The 12,792-nt window shown below is 43.2% G+C and overlaps 2 protein-coding genes across 8 annotated transcripts in view; one reads left to right on the forward strand and one right to left on the reverse strand.

Moving 5' to 3' along the window:
- Positions 1–744, reverse strand: part of LOC109472239 (EGF domain-specific O-linked N-acetylglucosamine transferase-like) — an 11,733-nt gene extending 10,989 nt beyond the window's left edge. Inside the window, exon 1 of one of the 2 annotated variants that reach the window (XM_019771874.1) lies at positions 490–744. The gene's annotated coding sequence lies outside the window, so the exon portion shown is untranslated. Of the gene's footprint in view, positions 1–241; positions 350–489 lie in introns of those variants that run through there. The other variant, XM_019771883.1, reaches the window with a different exon arrangement.
- LOC109472218 (orphan steroid hormone receptor 2-like) overlaps positions 1–12,575 on the forward strand; it is a 12,712-nt gene extending 137 nt beyond the window's left edge. Inside the window, exons 2-13 of one of the 6 annotated variants that reach the window (XM_019771816.1) lie at positions 2,016–2,023; positions 3,637–3,722; positions 4,471–4,662; positions 6,008–6,233; positions 6,691–6,870; positions 8,434–8,624; positions 9,000–9,288; positions 9,813–10,053; positions 10,512–10,651; positions 11,082–11,219; positions 11,651–11,756; positions 12,262–12,575. In XM_019771816.1, coding sequence (XP_019627375.1) covers positions 3,681–3,722; positions 4,471–4,662; positions 6,008–6,233; positions 6,691–6,870; positions 8,434–8,624; positions 9,000–9,288; positions 9,813–10,053; positions 10,512–10,651; positions 11,082–11,219; positions 11,651–11,756; positions 12,262–12,436 — 1,920 coding nt within the window. In that variant the 5' untranslated portion in view covers positions 2,016–2,023; positions 3,637–3,680 and the 3' untranslated portion in view covers positions 12,437–12,575. Of the gene's footprint in view, positions 1–2,015; positions 2,024–3,633; positions 3,723–4,456; positions 4,663–6,007; positions 6,234–6,690; positions 6,871–8,433; positions 8,625–8,999; positions 9,289–9,812; positions 10,054–10,511; positions 10,652–11,081; positions 11,220–11,650; positions 11,757–12,261 lie in introns of those variants that run through there. The other 5 variants (XM_019771832.1, XM_019771853.1, XM_019771842.1 and 2 more) reach the window with 5 other exon arrangements.
- The last annotated feature ends 217 nt before the right edge of the window (positions 12,576–12,792 follow it).

Here is a 12,792-nt window from a genome sequence, read left to right on the forward strand (position 1 = left end):
TGAACCTAAAGTCACCAAAATATGATAGCTCGTGTATCTGTCTGTTCGCAGCGTGACGGAAATCGGAAACAAAGAGCTCCGCGGCGGTAGATTGCTCTCCGAAAAGGAGCGATGTCTGCTTCCATTTTCTTCGCGCTGGTGCGCCGCCACCGAGACGCATTTCGCAGTCAGCAAAACACATTTTCCGACAGAAGGAAATTCAAATAATTTTCGCCGAGGGTTGCCCCCACCTAGAACATACCTCAGCGTATCTCTGAGCTGTGTCGGGAAGCCTGGCGTTTTGTTCTGGGCGGGTAGAATGCGTTTAGCTGGGTTGTTAGGCCGGATGACCTTTGTGTTGTTGTTGGGTGGTGAGTGACCCTTGCCTTCTCTGTGCATGGTTCGGAGGACATCTTGAATTCTGAATTCTGGACACACGCCCCATCCCGCAACCACAGCAAAAAAATCCACCCCTCGGAGGGACCCTAGGTACAAAACTTCGGTCCCTACCTATGCTACCGCCCCGGTCACGTATGTGTAGCAGGATTTTTGGTGCAGGGAGGCTCGATTTTCCAGACAGGAGGCTTTTGGGCGGCGGGCTTGCGGGCCCGCCATTTCTAGTGCGGGCGGTGCGCCAGAGATGAGGCACCACCCTTTACCCTTTTACCCCTTGTCCTCTGTCCCCTGCCCCCCTCATCACTGGTCTCCGGCCCTGTCAAGGCCCCGTGGATCATCCTAACACCTTCTGTCCGTCCCTTTAATGTTCCAACCACAATTTTGGGTCGAAAAATGCGCGACTTGTCGACAATGGCCTTGCGGTTATCGCGTTGTTTGCTATTTGATCAGTGGTAAGAAATAGTCTCACGCGCCAAGCAAGGCTCGGGTGTGTTTTTTTATGGATCGGGGGGTGGGGACCCTGGCCAGCGGTTCCGGCTGAACTTCAATATCACTGCCAATTTTTGTAGGCAAATTTGAAGGCGATTTTTATTTTTCTTGGTGGAGGAAAGATTTTGTTGTGAACACCAATATGGTTGTTTGCATCGCATAGAAGGTAAACCGCGTTACCAGACAATTTTTGTTGCCCAAGGCCACACAGATACGGGCGAACCCCTAATTTCTTAAAAAAATTAAAATGGTGTTTTTTATCCGTGGGTGGCAACCGTACCTGCCGATCTTGTCTAACAATGATCAATTTTTGTAGACAATTATTTAGAGGCCTTTTAGAATAGATATAGTGTATGAAATTGAAAATTAGTTTTATATATGTTTACGGTTTAGTCTTTACAATATAATGTCCTTGGTCTTTATAAGACTAGACTAGCATTCTTGAGGTACACATGTTTTCCCTCTGGATGGTCTGCTTAATGTTCCTAACCAAAGCCAGGTATTTTCACCTGAGTCCAGTGATAAAATTACTGTAAAATGCCTTTCCCAAGGGACCTAGAAGCTATAGGGATAACCACAATACCACCTGTAATACACATACTTTATGTATTCCCCAGTATGGTTTCATAGAGGATATGATATTTTCTTGGCACATGTGCCCTTTCAGCATGAGAGGCAAAAATTTACCGGCCAAAACACTGATGCTTCATGCTGTGATGGTGGAGAATATTTTGGAACACTAAAATCAAAACAGGATGTTCTGTGTGTACAAGATAACATGATATAGTCGCACACACATCTAAGCAGATGAATACAAAATCTGGTTCACACAATATTTGGTTCATAAATACCTTTGTTCCCATCTTTTTTTCAAACAATAGACAGTTGCAGCCTCTGTACTGAACACTTGTACTATACTGGATGTCTGAGATATGTTTTCCAGTCAGTATGTTTCATTCTCTATGGTCTACCCTTGTGAAACCATATGGACATGTTGCCATAGATTTAAACACTAGCCATTGAGTTGGTCTTAAATACCACAAACTGTATGCAAATTCCCTGAAAACTAGGTTGTAGTGTGGTATGTCTGTAATGTTTAATTTTAAATTTCTATGGACCTCAGACTGAGTAGAATTCTTTAAGTCATTGAAATTTTCTGGCAAATTGGATGACAGTGTGAAAGAAATCATATCAGAAGAAGTGTGCTGTGGAGAGAATAGCAACACTGGAGCAGGCCTTGCCTTGTGATGTTTATAGTCCAATTTGTGCAGGTTTTTATGGTCGGACGGCACATAAAGTCTGATGGGACTCGTAAATCTTGGGACACCTGGGTTGTGTCTGAAGGACAACGGAATAAACATGCCAGAGATAGAAGTATAAATATTCCACATGAAGAAATGCTGCTCACGAAATTTTGGATATGACAAACTTGTTAGTCATAATAAATTCCTGTGGGATTTGCTTATACATATAATACAGTCTTTCCTGGTGGTAAAATGTATCCTCTGAATCAGAATAAGAATTTTTGGTTTAATGTAGTGAATACAAATTACAGAATACATGAATTGACAACTCGGTAACACTCAAAAGTTTTGCAATTACAATGTCATATCTTAATGCTTGTTTTCAACAATTTTAAGCATCAGTATACGAGTATTCTGTAATGTAGAGTAGCTGTGTTAGATTTATCTTGGTAGATGAAATAAACATGGACATGTATGGTATACCCAGGTATAGGCAGCTGAGAAAGAGCAGACAGTCAGTAAATCATAATTGCATGCCCTAAGGGCCCTGTCTGACTTCTTCCCTTAGCATGTTTGAACATGAAACCCCACATTACAGTACATATTATACAGGGGTATTTTTGACATGACCACAGTCAAGCCTTTCCTTTAGTTTACTGTGGTGTAATATTGCGATTGCTGTGGATTAATTGTAATGGAAATGTATTGAGACTATCATCCTGTAATGTTGTCCATGTAGTCAAATGTATATCCTGTTTTGATGGCATGATTTTTTTCCTTTGTACATTGTAAATATTGATTAGTATTTCGATGAAGGTTAGACATCCAGGTAATAAGATACGCCAAAAAGCAGTTACTCAAGCAACTGGATATGATTTTGGAAACAGTCAGACGTTTCAGCTAGTATACGGTGTATACCTGCATTTCTCCTCTGGTCACTCAGTCACTAGTGGATACTAGCTGAAACATCTGACCATTTCCAAAATCATATCCAGTTGCTTGAGTAACTGCTTTTTTGGCGTATTGATTAGTATTGATTGTTTAGACAAACAGACATCATTAGCGATACTCAGGTAGTGGATGAGGATTAATTATGGGGCTTTTATTCATGTGTGAAACTACCATGCAATGGTTAACTTAGGAGTTTATTCACCTGTCCACATAGACCAGATTTTACAGTATCTGTGTCAGTATAGCCGGTATAACCATCATTAGGCATAACACACCAGCTTTGCAGGCACTCGGTGCGGTGGCAGCTAGCTGTATCACACCAAACTACTTGTTACACTCAATCTTTGCACATTTAATTGCAGGTGTTGTTTAAAGCTTTCTAGTGATGATGCCCCAACTGTGCTTGGTGGCAACGAGTTCCAGTCTACGATAGTTCTTGGGGAAAAAGTTTTTGAACACCTCAATTCTTGGTTGGTAACTCTGATACTGCCTTACTTGTCCCCTGAGTGGTCTTCTTGTTAAGGAAGTTTGGACTCTATTTTCAGCCTGTTCATGTCCTGTTACTGTCCTGTTTCCCCAGCAGAGAGCACCTGAGCGGTGCTTCTGGCCAGGCAGGGTTGCATGAGCGATAAGTCCCCACCGGTGGATCACACATACTACCAGGTTTGTTCGTTTGTTTGAATTTTACACATGGTATACTCTACTAGAGGAGAGAGTCCGAGAGACGGAACAGGTCATTAACTGTAAGTTGTCTCCCCACAAAAAGACACAAAAATGAAGATATACACGTATCATTCAAGATATCAAGACGTTACTGAGACTTAAGAAAAAAAAAATGTTTGCCCATATACATTACAACTTACTACAATGATAACCAATCATCATACAATGATAACCAAACAATAACATCCATCTAATATCATTCAATAAACACATTATGAAATGTGCATAGTTACACTACATTCTACAACATGATACTAGTTTTGTTGGGTTAAACTCTTTCGAGACAAATTTATATACAATATATACTAGCTAGGATGTAATAATAACAATGACAGTGATGTTTATTTACACATTCATGCCCATAAGGGCTAAGGTGCGGTACATATGTAGTTTCAGTACAGATAGAGTACAGAGATGCTACACCACATTTATTGCATACAAATGTATGCACATATAAGGCTAACATTGATATACTAGTAGTTAACATTGTAGTTGGGACATTAATAGGTGACCATTAACAGGTCACCATGTGCTGGGTACCCTAACAGTAACACCACTACATTTAAAAAGCCGCGATATATCTTACGTTTGACCTCTTCTTTTGAGGCAGTGGGAGACGAATATATATATATACAATATATGTAATAATAACATTGTAGTTGGGACATTAATAGGCCACCATTAACAGGTCACCATGGACGCCGTGCAGGAAGCCGTAGCGATGAGCGAGGGCCAGGCGGTGAGCGTGGAACAGCCCATCGAGACGACGGTGGCCACGGCACACGAGACCGTCGCCATGACAGAAACCGTGACGGTGTCGCCCGGCACGCCCATGTCCACCTCCACGGCTACGGTCACCATCACAGTCACCCCGCAACAGGTACGAAAGGCCATAGGTACACAGTCACCCCGCAGCAGGTACGAAAGACCATAGGTACAATGTGACAAAAGAAATAAATAGTCACCATCACAGTCACCCCGCAGCAGGTAGCTCTAGTTTACACATGGCAAACTTTGGCTGCAGCAATGTATTTCTTTGGTCCTCAGGCGCTACCAATTTAATTTGTTGGTATTCGGATTCGCCTCTTCATTATTTTCTGATTTGCAAAAGAAAAAAATAATAAAAATTCTGAATAAACTCAATAATGCTCATATTTGCCACAAACAGGTGAGAAAAGTCCTTTTCTTCCTAGTTACACAAAATTCATTGTTTAAATATTGTTTTGTGTTTACTTTACACATTTGTGTTGACTTGACTTCAAGGCTCCTATCGTAGCATTTGGAGCCATAATAGGATTCCTAGACCTGTTTTTTTTTCCCTGTCGCTTCATATTTTTTCAGAAAAAATCTGAGAACTAACAAATTAAATAGGTGTGGCCTAAACATTTTTTTTAAATCGGAGAACCAACAAATTGATGTGGTGTTGCCTTGTCAGTTTTTAACCCAGTAAACATGTAATTTGTCTTTTGCAATGTTACATGTCCTTTAGTATCGTAAGTATGTTTGCCAAAGTACCTGTAAATTCTCCTATAATAGTATTAGCTGTAAATCAACTCAATCCTTCCCGGTTGATAACATTGGTTAGATCAAACACTGACCTATATTACCATGATATATGGCCTACACAGTCAGAGCACTAGGACAATCAATGGAAGTAAAGTTGCAGTGCTCTCAAGTCTTGTAGGCACGATATATCTTTTATTTCCTCATTGAAAATCTTGAAATCTGAAGTCTTGAAATATACTGATACAACATTTGCTAATCATAGTTCCTTGACTTTTCCATGTACATGCACATGCAATGTACTTCGCTATACGTGTGAAAACTAGTACCCGAAGGTTTTTAATTTCATTCCAAAAAGCAGTTACTCAAGCTACTGGATATGATTTTGGAAACGGTCAGACGTTTCAGCTAGTATCCACTAGCTTTCGTCAGTGACTGAGAGACCAGAGGAGAAATGCAGGTTTATAAACACAAACTATCTTATAAACTAAGCTTATAAACCTGCATTTCTCCTCTGGTCTCTCAGTCACTGACGAAAGCTAGTGGATACTAGCTGAAACATCTGACCGTTTCCAAAATCATATCCAGTTGCTTGAGTAACTGCTTTTTGGCGTATTGTATTACCTGGATGTCTAACCTTCATCGACGTTTTAATTTCATGGTTTGTGACAGATGATTTCATGCTGTTGTGATTAACTAGTCCTGTTGTGTAACTGTTACAGCTGAGTGCAGCAGGTGCACACCTGACCACCCCCACAACTCTGATGGTATCTCCCACAAGTACCCCCATGGTGTCCTCCACTACGCTGATGATGACGCCAGGCGGAACCCCCATAGGGACCCCCACGGCCGTCATGATGTCGCCGAACAACGTGCTGTTTACGCCACACGGCGCAGGCGACACCAAACCACAGGAGCTCTGTGTGGTGTGTGGGGACAAGGCATCAGGTAGGGTAGAGTTCTCTCTCTCTCTCTCTCTCTCTCTCTCTCTCTCTCTCTCTCCAGTTTATCGTCTGTTGTTCCCCATGACAAAGGTTAGACCTGCTTTATGGTAGCTTGACATTTGCCTCTGTCCTGCGGCAAATGTCAGTATCCCTGCGGGTTAGGGTTTCAGCAACTTCACCGGCCAGCCACGCGGTGTCCCAACATTAGGTGATGCAATCAATGATTTGGATGCTCCTTTAGTATGACACAGTCCAGGGATGGTACAGGGCTGTTGGGGTGTATTGCTGTTACTCCATGTTATATTTCGTGGGCTTATGGCGTGCCAATAGCTGTATAACCAATATTGTTTGTTTGTTTGTTATTATTCTCAATAGAGGTAAAGCGTGATGCTTTCTAGAGTAGCTACACTTTGTATTGTAATGCACACTTACATAACATATCTTCACCTTGTTATCCCCAGGGCGGCATTATGGCGCAATAAGCTGCGAGGGCTGCAAGGGCTTCTTCAAGCGCAGCATCCGTAAGAACCTGGGGTACGTGTGCCGCAGCAGCAAGGACTGCCCGATCAACAAGCACCACCGGAACCGCTGCCAGTACTGCCGGCTGCAGAAGTGCCTGTCTGTGGGCATGAGGTCCGAGTGTGAGTATGCATCCCTTGTCTCCCTTGTGTGTTAGGATTGTGTGGATTGGACTGTTTGTACTTTATAAGCAGAGGTAAGGCCCGTTTTTGGATCAGCATGAAAGTTCATCTGAGTTGGTAAATTACATTATGAAGAAGTTAAACTGTTCTCCAACTCAAAATTTGACTCACCGGAATTTTCGACTGAATCACTCAGTCTTCCTCAGCTGTCTGACCCAAATGCTGTTTTTGGGCGTTGTCTTTTACCTTTTAGTCATTTTGTCAGACTTTATATTTTGGCAGCTTTTCTATGAGTGTCCTGGCTTACAGGAAGCGCGACGAAAACGCCTAGAAATGCTTTAAAGAAACCTGAAAACAGGTCTAACCTCTGCTTGGAGAGTAGCTTTTTGTTATGTTGTAGCGCTACAGTTTTCAAAATGTTTATTGGTGTTGGGAACTGATGTGTATGATTGTAGCACTTTGTGTGACATCCCAAAGATGCAAGATAACTAAATTGCTAAACATAACTAAACATTGACAAAGTTCTGACGATTTTCATATTATTAATCTATGTATGTTGTGTCTTTTGCTCTCTTGGCTTTCCATTGCCTTTCATTAGGAAAGGATTGGAAAGGCATGGGGTTAGGTGTAATGGAATAGAAGTATATGTATTGTCTGAATGGGGTGATTGCTTCTACTTTGTGGTAGAATTTTCAGCAGGGGACAGTAAAAGTTAGTGTAGAAAACTCACCAATTCATTCTTTTAATCATTTCACAGTCTTGTTACATCTTGCCATTTGTTACTAATAAGTTGCATGGTTTGTTGGAAACTAGATTTGGATTCCAATTTCACAGAAACAAATATTTAACAAACATGAAACCATTTATATATCACATGCGTAGATAGAAACAAATTGCAGGTTGTGTACAAAAAATAACATTGGTCCTTAAAAACAACTGTGTAGATCATTTGAAAAACAGTTATGGATCCTTAAAACAACAGTCATTGATCCATGAAATTACAAGGATCCCAGAAAGAAAGCCATGTTTGTATAACAAATCAGGCGTGGATCCTGTAAAGCTATTATTGATGGATCCTAAGAAACCAGTGGTGAGTGAACAGAGAGCGATCAGTGTTCTCGCCAGGTCTTTTGAGCATAGGGGCCCCCTATGCTGCAATTTGGATGGACCCCTATGCTGTGATTTGGACCCCCTATGTTGTGATTTGGACCCCTATGCTGTCTTTCAACCAGCATAGGGGTGTTTTTTCTGGAAGAACTTTCATAAATTATGCAAAAAAAATGAAAATACGACTTTAGAATTAAGCTATAGCAAAGGGAAAACCATAACTTCACAAAATCTCTCCCTTAATAAGTGAGAAATAGTGTTAGGGGGTTATGAGTGTCAACTTTTTTTTGGCTCAATGCGCAAAAGTTGCCCATCTGTACCTGACTCCTATGCTGTGAAAAAATCCTGGTGAGAACCCTGAGCGATAGCTTGACCCACGTATAACGTATACCGCTGCTGGAATGACTGAACACATGGGTGGAGACATGTTGAATGTTTCTGCATGGCCTTACACAGCGGTCCAGTGTGAAAGGAAGCCTCTTGATCCAACAGCTCGCGAGCGACCGCCCAACTGTGCCACCTCCACCGAGAAAATCTACATACGCAAGGACCTGCGCAGCCCGCTGGCCGCCACGCCCACGTTCGTGACGGAGAGAGAACCCAAGTCGGGAGGGCTGTTCGACGCAGGCATGCTCGCAAACATACAGGTAGCTATACAGCATTTGTTTGTTTGCTAAAATAACCGGTAAACCACCTTTAGGTGTAACACACCAGTTTTGTACATGTGAGTACAAGCTGCGTAAGACCGGACTGTAAGATTTGAACCACTCACACTGGGAAGGTCCCCTACTCTTTTGGATAAGTGCGGTGGGTCCAAACGTCCAATCCGAGGGACGTCCCTAACCGAAGCTAGGTACTCATTTACACCTTAGTGAAGTGAGGAAAGTTGTGTAAAGGACACAAGATCGGCGACATGGGTAGGATTCGAACCTTGGACCTCTTGGAATGATAAGAATAGCTATGTGAAGACAGATGTGTACCAAAATCTTTCCGTGATTCACTCGGTGCCTCCTCTTTTCCAGGAGGCACTGAAACAGCAAGGCGACAGCAATGCACCCATCCTGCTGGCGGTGGACCCTACCAAGTCGGACGGGAAGGAGGGGGACGGGAACACGGACCTGAGTACGCTGGCCAACGTGGTGACGACTCTGGCCAGCATGAGTAAGAACAAGGAGGGGCAGGCGCAGCAGAATGGCGGGGAGGGCGACGCGGCCATCAGCAGCGACGGGACCGTCATGGAGGTACAGACCTCCACCGACATCTCCAAGGCCTTCGATAACCTCACCAAGGCCCTCAACACGTCGCAAACAGGTGGGTTACAAGAATGCAACGCCTGTTTTGTTTACAAAATATTTATACAGAAACACACAACAAATGTTCAGCTACACTGGGGAGCTTTCGAGACCCACTGTCTCTTCTTCAACCCGGTTAGGATCTCATCTATGTCCTATGTTTTTGTTTTCTGTGTAATCTCTGTTAATTGTGTTTCTTATGCTAAGTACACTTTTTGTCAGTTCTGTTCACTTACGTTAAAATCTGCCATGTATTATGTCTGGATCTGTAGTCTGGATCCTGGACCCCCTTGCAAAATGATATTACAGAATTGAATGCATGCTGCAGTACCAAGGTCATCCACCAGGAGACCCATATTTGACCTTGGCTTTTGTCTTCCTAAGACTTACCAGCATACCAAATATCATCACAATCCATAAAGGCGTTATGAAGTTATGGTGACTACAAATGTGCAGAAACACGCACAGACACACACACAGACGCACCAAAAACAATACCTCCATTTTTCATGGAGGTAATAACACCTTTGCTATCCACCCCAGGTGAACAGGGGATCACGTCAGACAGCTCCCAGGCGATGGAGGGGACGTCAGACCAGGACCAGACGACCGTGATCGAGCTGGAGGGTCCCCTGCTCACGGACGCGCACACGGCCTTCAAGCTGACCACGCCGTCGCCCATGCCCGAGTTTCTCAACGTCCACTACATCTGCGAGTCGGCATCCCGGCTGCTGTTCCTCACCATGCACTGGGCGCGCTCCATCCCAGCCTTCCAGGCACTCGGGTGAGGAGGCACAAGAAATGTCCTATGTTAGTTTAAAAAGTTCAAGAGGCTCTCCTCGTCAAGTGACGCATAGGGCAGTGCCCATCTCCGTTTTCAATAGCCCTGGGCCACACAGCAGTGCAATTACTACAGCAGGGGGGCTAGTCCACTGGTAGTAGTGTGTGTGTGTGTTTAACTCCCATACTCTTTCCCAAATGCTGAGTGCTATGCAGAGAAAGCAGTATGTACCATTTTTAAAGTCTTTCGTATGACTCAGTCAGGGATTCAAGACCTACCGAATGCAAGGCCTACCATTGCACCGGTCCTACGTTATGTCTACGAAAAAAAATGCTATGTTTATTGTTTCCTGACTGACCCTAGAAAAAAACTGCCAACCCTAGCCCTTTTTTGTGCGCGATACAGGACATTTAGGGAAAGGTTTCAAATGTATTTTAATGTTTATGCTGTGTTTGTTCCAGACAAGAGTGCCATACAGGCCTTGTGCGGGTGTGCTGGAGTGAGCTGTTCACCCTGGGTCTGAGCCAGTGTTCAGCCGTCATGTCCCTCCCAACCATCCTCACCGCCATCGTCAACCACCTGCAGTCCAGCGTGCAGGCAGGTCAGTAACACAGCTTAAATTCTTACATACACCAGGATAACTTTCCATGAAACAAGCCACACATCGAGTCCCCAAAACATAACCATAGCTGGGGGTCTGGTGTAACTCATAACCCCCTGAGACATTATCATTTCTTGCTTATTGAGGAGTTATAGCTTCATTCCAAAGTCGGAATAGGGGGGTCCAAATCATAGTGAAGGGGGCTCCTATGCTCTATCAGTCTGGTGAGAACTATGGTACATCTTCCCCAGGAAGAGAACATCGCTTTTTCCATTCCTCCTGGTCTTGGAACACCCCTTTCTCCTCAACTTTATCTGTAACACAGCTATCTTGCTCTCATACTCCATCCCCCAACTGTACTTGGTAGTAACAAGTCGCACTCTACGATAGTTCTTGGAAAATAAGGTTCTTGTGTCTCCTGTCTATCCAGACAAGTTGAGTGCAGACAGAGTGAAGGTGGTGATGGAACACATCTGGAAACTACAGGAATTCATCAACAAGATGGCCGCCCTTACGGTCGACCCCACGGAATACGCCTACATGAAGGCCTTGGTTCTCTTCAGCACAGGTGAGGCACTAACCTAAAGAGTGCTACAGACTAAACATTATTCATAGACATGCAATGAAGGAAAATGGCAGTTTTCTTCATTTTTGTTCTCTTAATTTTTACTTACAATTTACCTGCAGATAGCTGGATTTTGTCTCAAGCAGGACATAGCTGCAAGACATTTTTAATCAACTTAGCATGATTATGTTTAATGTATAGTTTATTTATTACTCTATTAGAAGATGTTCAAGCAACAACACAAATGAATGGTAGCAATGATAGAAAACAAGACTTCTCAAAACAGTTCTGTGAGGTGATCATTTCACTATCACATCAATATTTCTGTAAGGCAGAGTTCTGACCCCACTTTGAAATTCCCATAGAAGAAAAAGTGTCCAGAAGAGCTGCTTCAGTGTTTGTCTAACTGCCATCTCTGTGTTGTGTTTCCCCAGACCACCCTGGGCTGCTGAACCCTCGGCAGATCGAGAAGTTCCAGGAGAAGGCCCACGAAGAGCTGAAGGAGTATGAAGCTCAAGCACACCCTGATGACACAGACAGGTACTGCACCTTATAACAAGTAATGGCACCTTATAACATGAAATTGCACCTTATAACTGCACCTTATAACTTGGACACAAGATGAAGAAGTCATGGATTCAATCCTTGGCATTCCTGCCTAAGTGTTGTGTCCCTGGGAAAGTCTTATAACATGCAACTACTACTTATAACTTGGGCACAAGATCAAGTGGTCACAGTTTTGCTCCCTGGCGTTGTGTTATTGGGAAAGGCTTTCTTCACCTTCCAATACCTAGTCCCTTGAGCTCCTGATAGTTTAATAACTGAGCGATTATTTTCCTCCCATAACACAATCATCATTCGCTTACTAAGATCTGATGCCTTTTACAGGAACTCCAAAACACAATTTACTATGCATCTAGGTTTTTTCTGTATTGTTTGTATGTCTCTAGAGTTTTGTATTATTTTAGTGATGTACTGTGTTTTATGAGTTTTTTTTTTTTACCTGAAATAAAGAATAAATGAATGTTTGTCTGTTGTCCTGCAGGTTTGCGAAGCTCCTGTTGCGGCTACCGGCCCTGCGCCTGCTGTCCCCCTCCATCATGGAGGAGCTTTTCTTCGCTGGGCTGATCGGCAACGTGCAGATCGACAGCATCATTCCCTACATCCTCCGCATGGAGACAGCCGACTACAACAGTCAGATTGGGGGAACCTCACAGTAGAGGGCCACTCACAGACCACACATACATATATACAGCACAATGCGACATGTTCTATCCTAGCATGAAAGTTCAGTGTTGGTACAAATCATTATGAAAAAAAGACTAAGTTTTAAATTCCAACACTTAGATTACAGAATTTGGACTTACCCCAAATTTTCGGTTGACTCCATCAACCTTGTTCATGGAATGGACCCGTCTACTCTTGGAACGTGACGTCAGAGACACGTGCCCGTAGTAGCAGGTCATACGTTCCAAGAGTAGACGGGTCCATTCCATGAACAAGGTTGATGGAGTCAACCGAAAATTTGGGTAAGTCCCAATTCTGTAATCTAAGTGTTGGAAGTTAAAGCATAGTC

The sequence above is a fragment of the Branchiostoma belcheri genome, unplaced genomic scaffold, assembly GCF_001625305.1.
Source record: "Branchiostoma belcheri isolate BF01 breed outbred unplaced genomic scaffold, Haploidv18h27 scaffold10, whole genome shotgun sequence".
Taxonomy (NCBI): domain Eukaryota; kingdom Metazoa; phylum Chordata; class Leptocardii; order Amphioxiformes; family Branchiostomatidae; genus Branchiostoma; species Branchiostoma belcheri.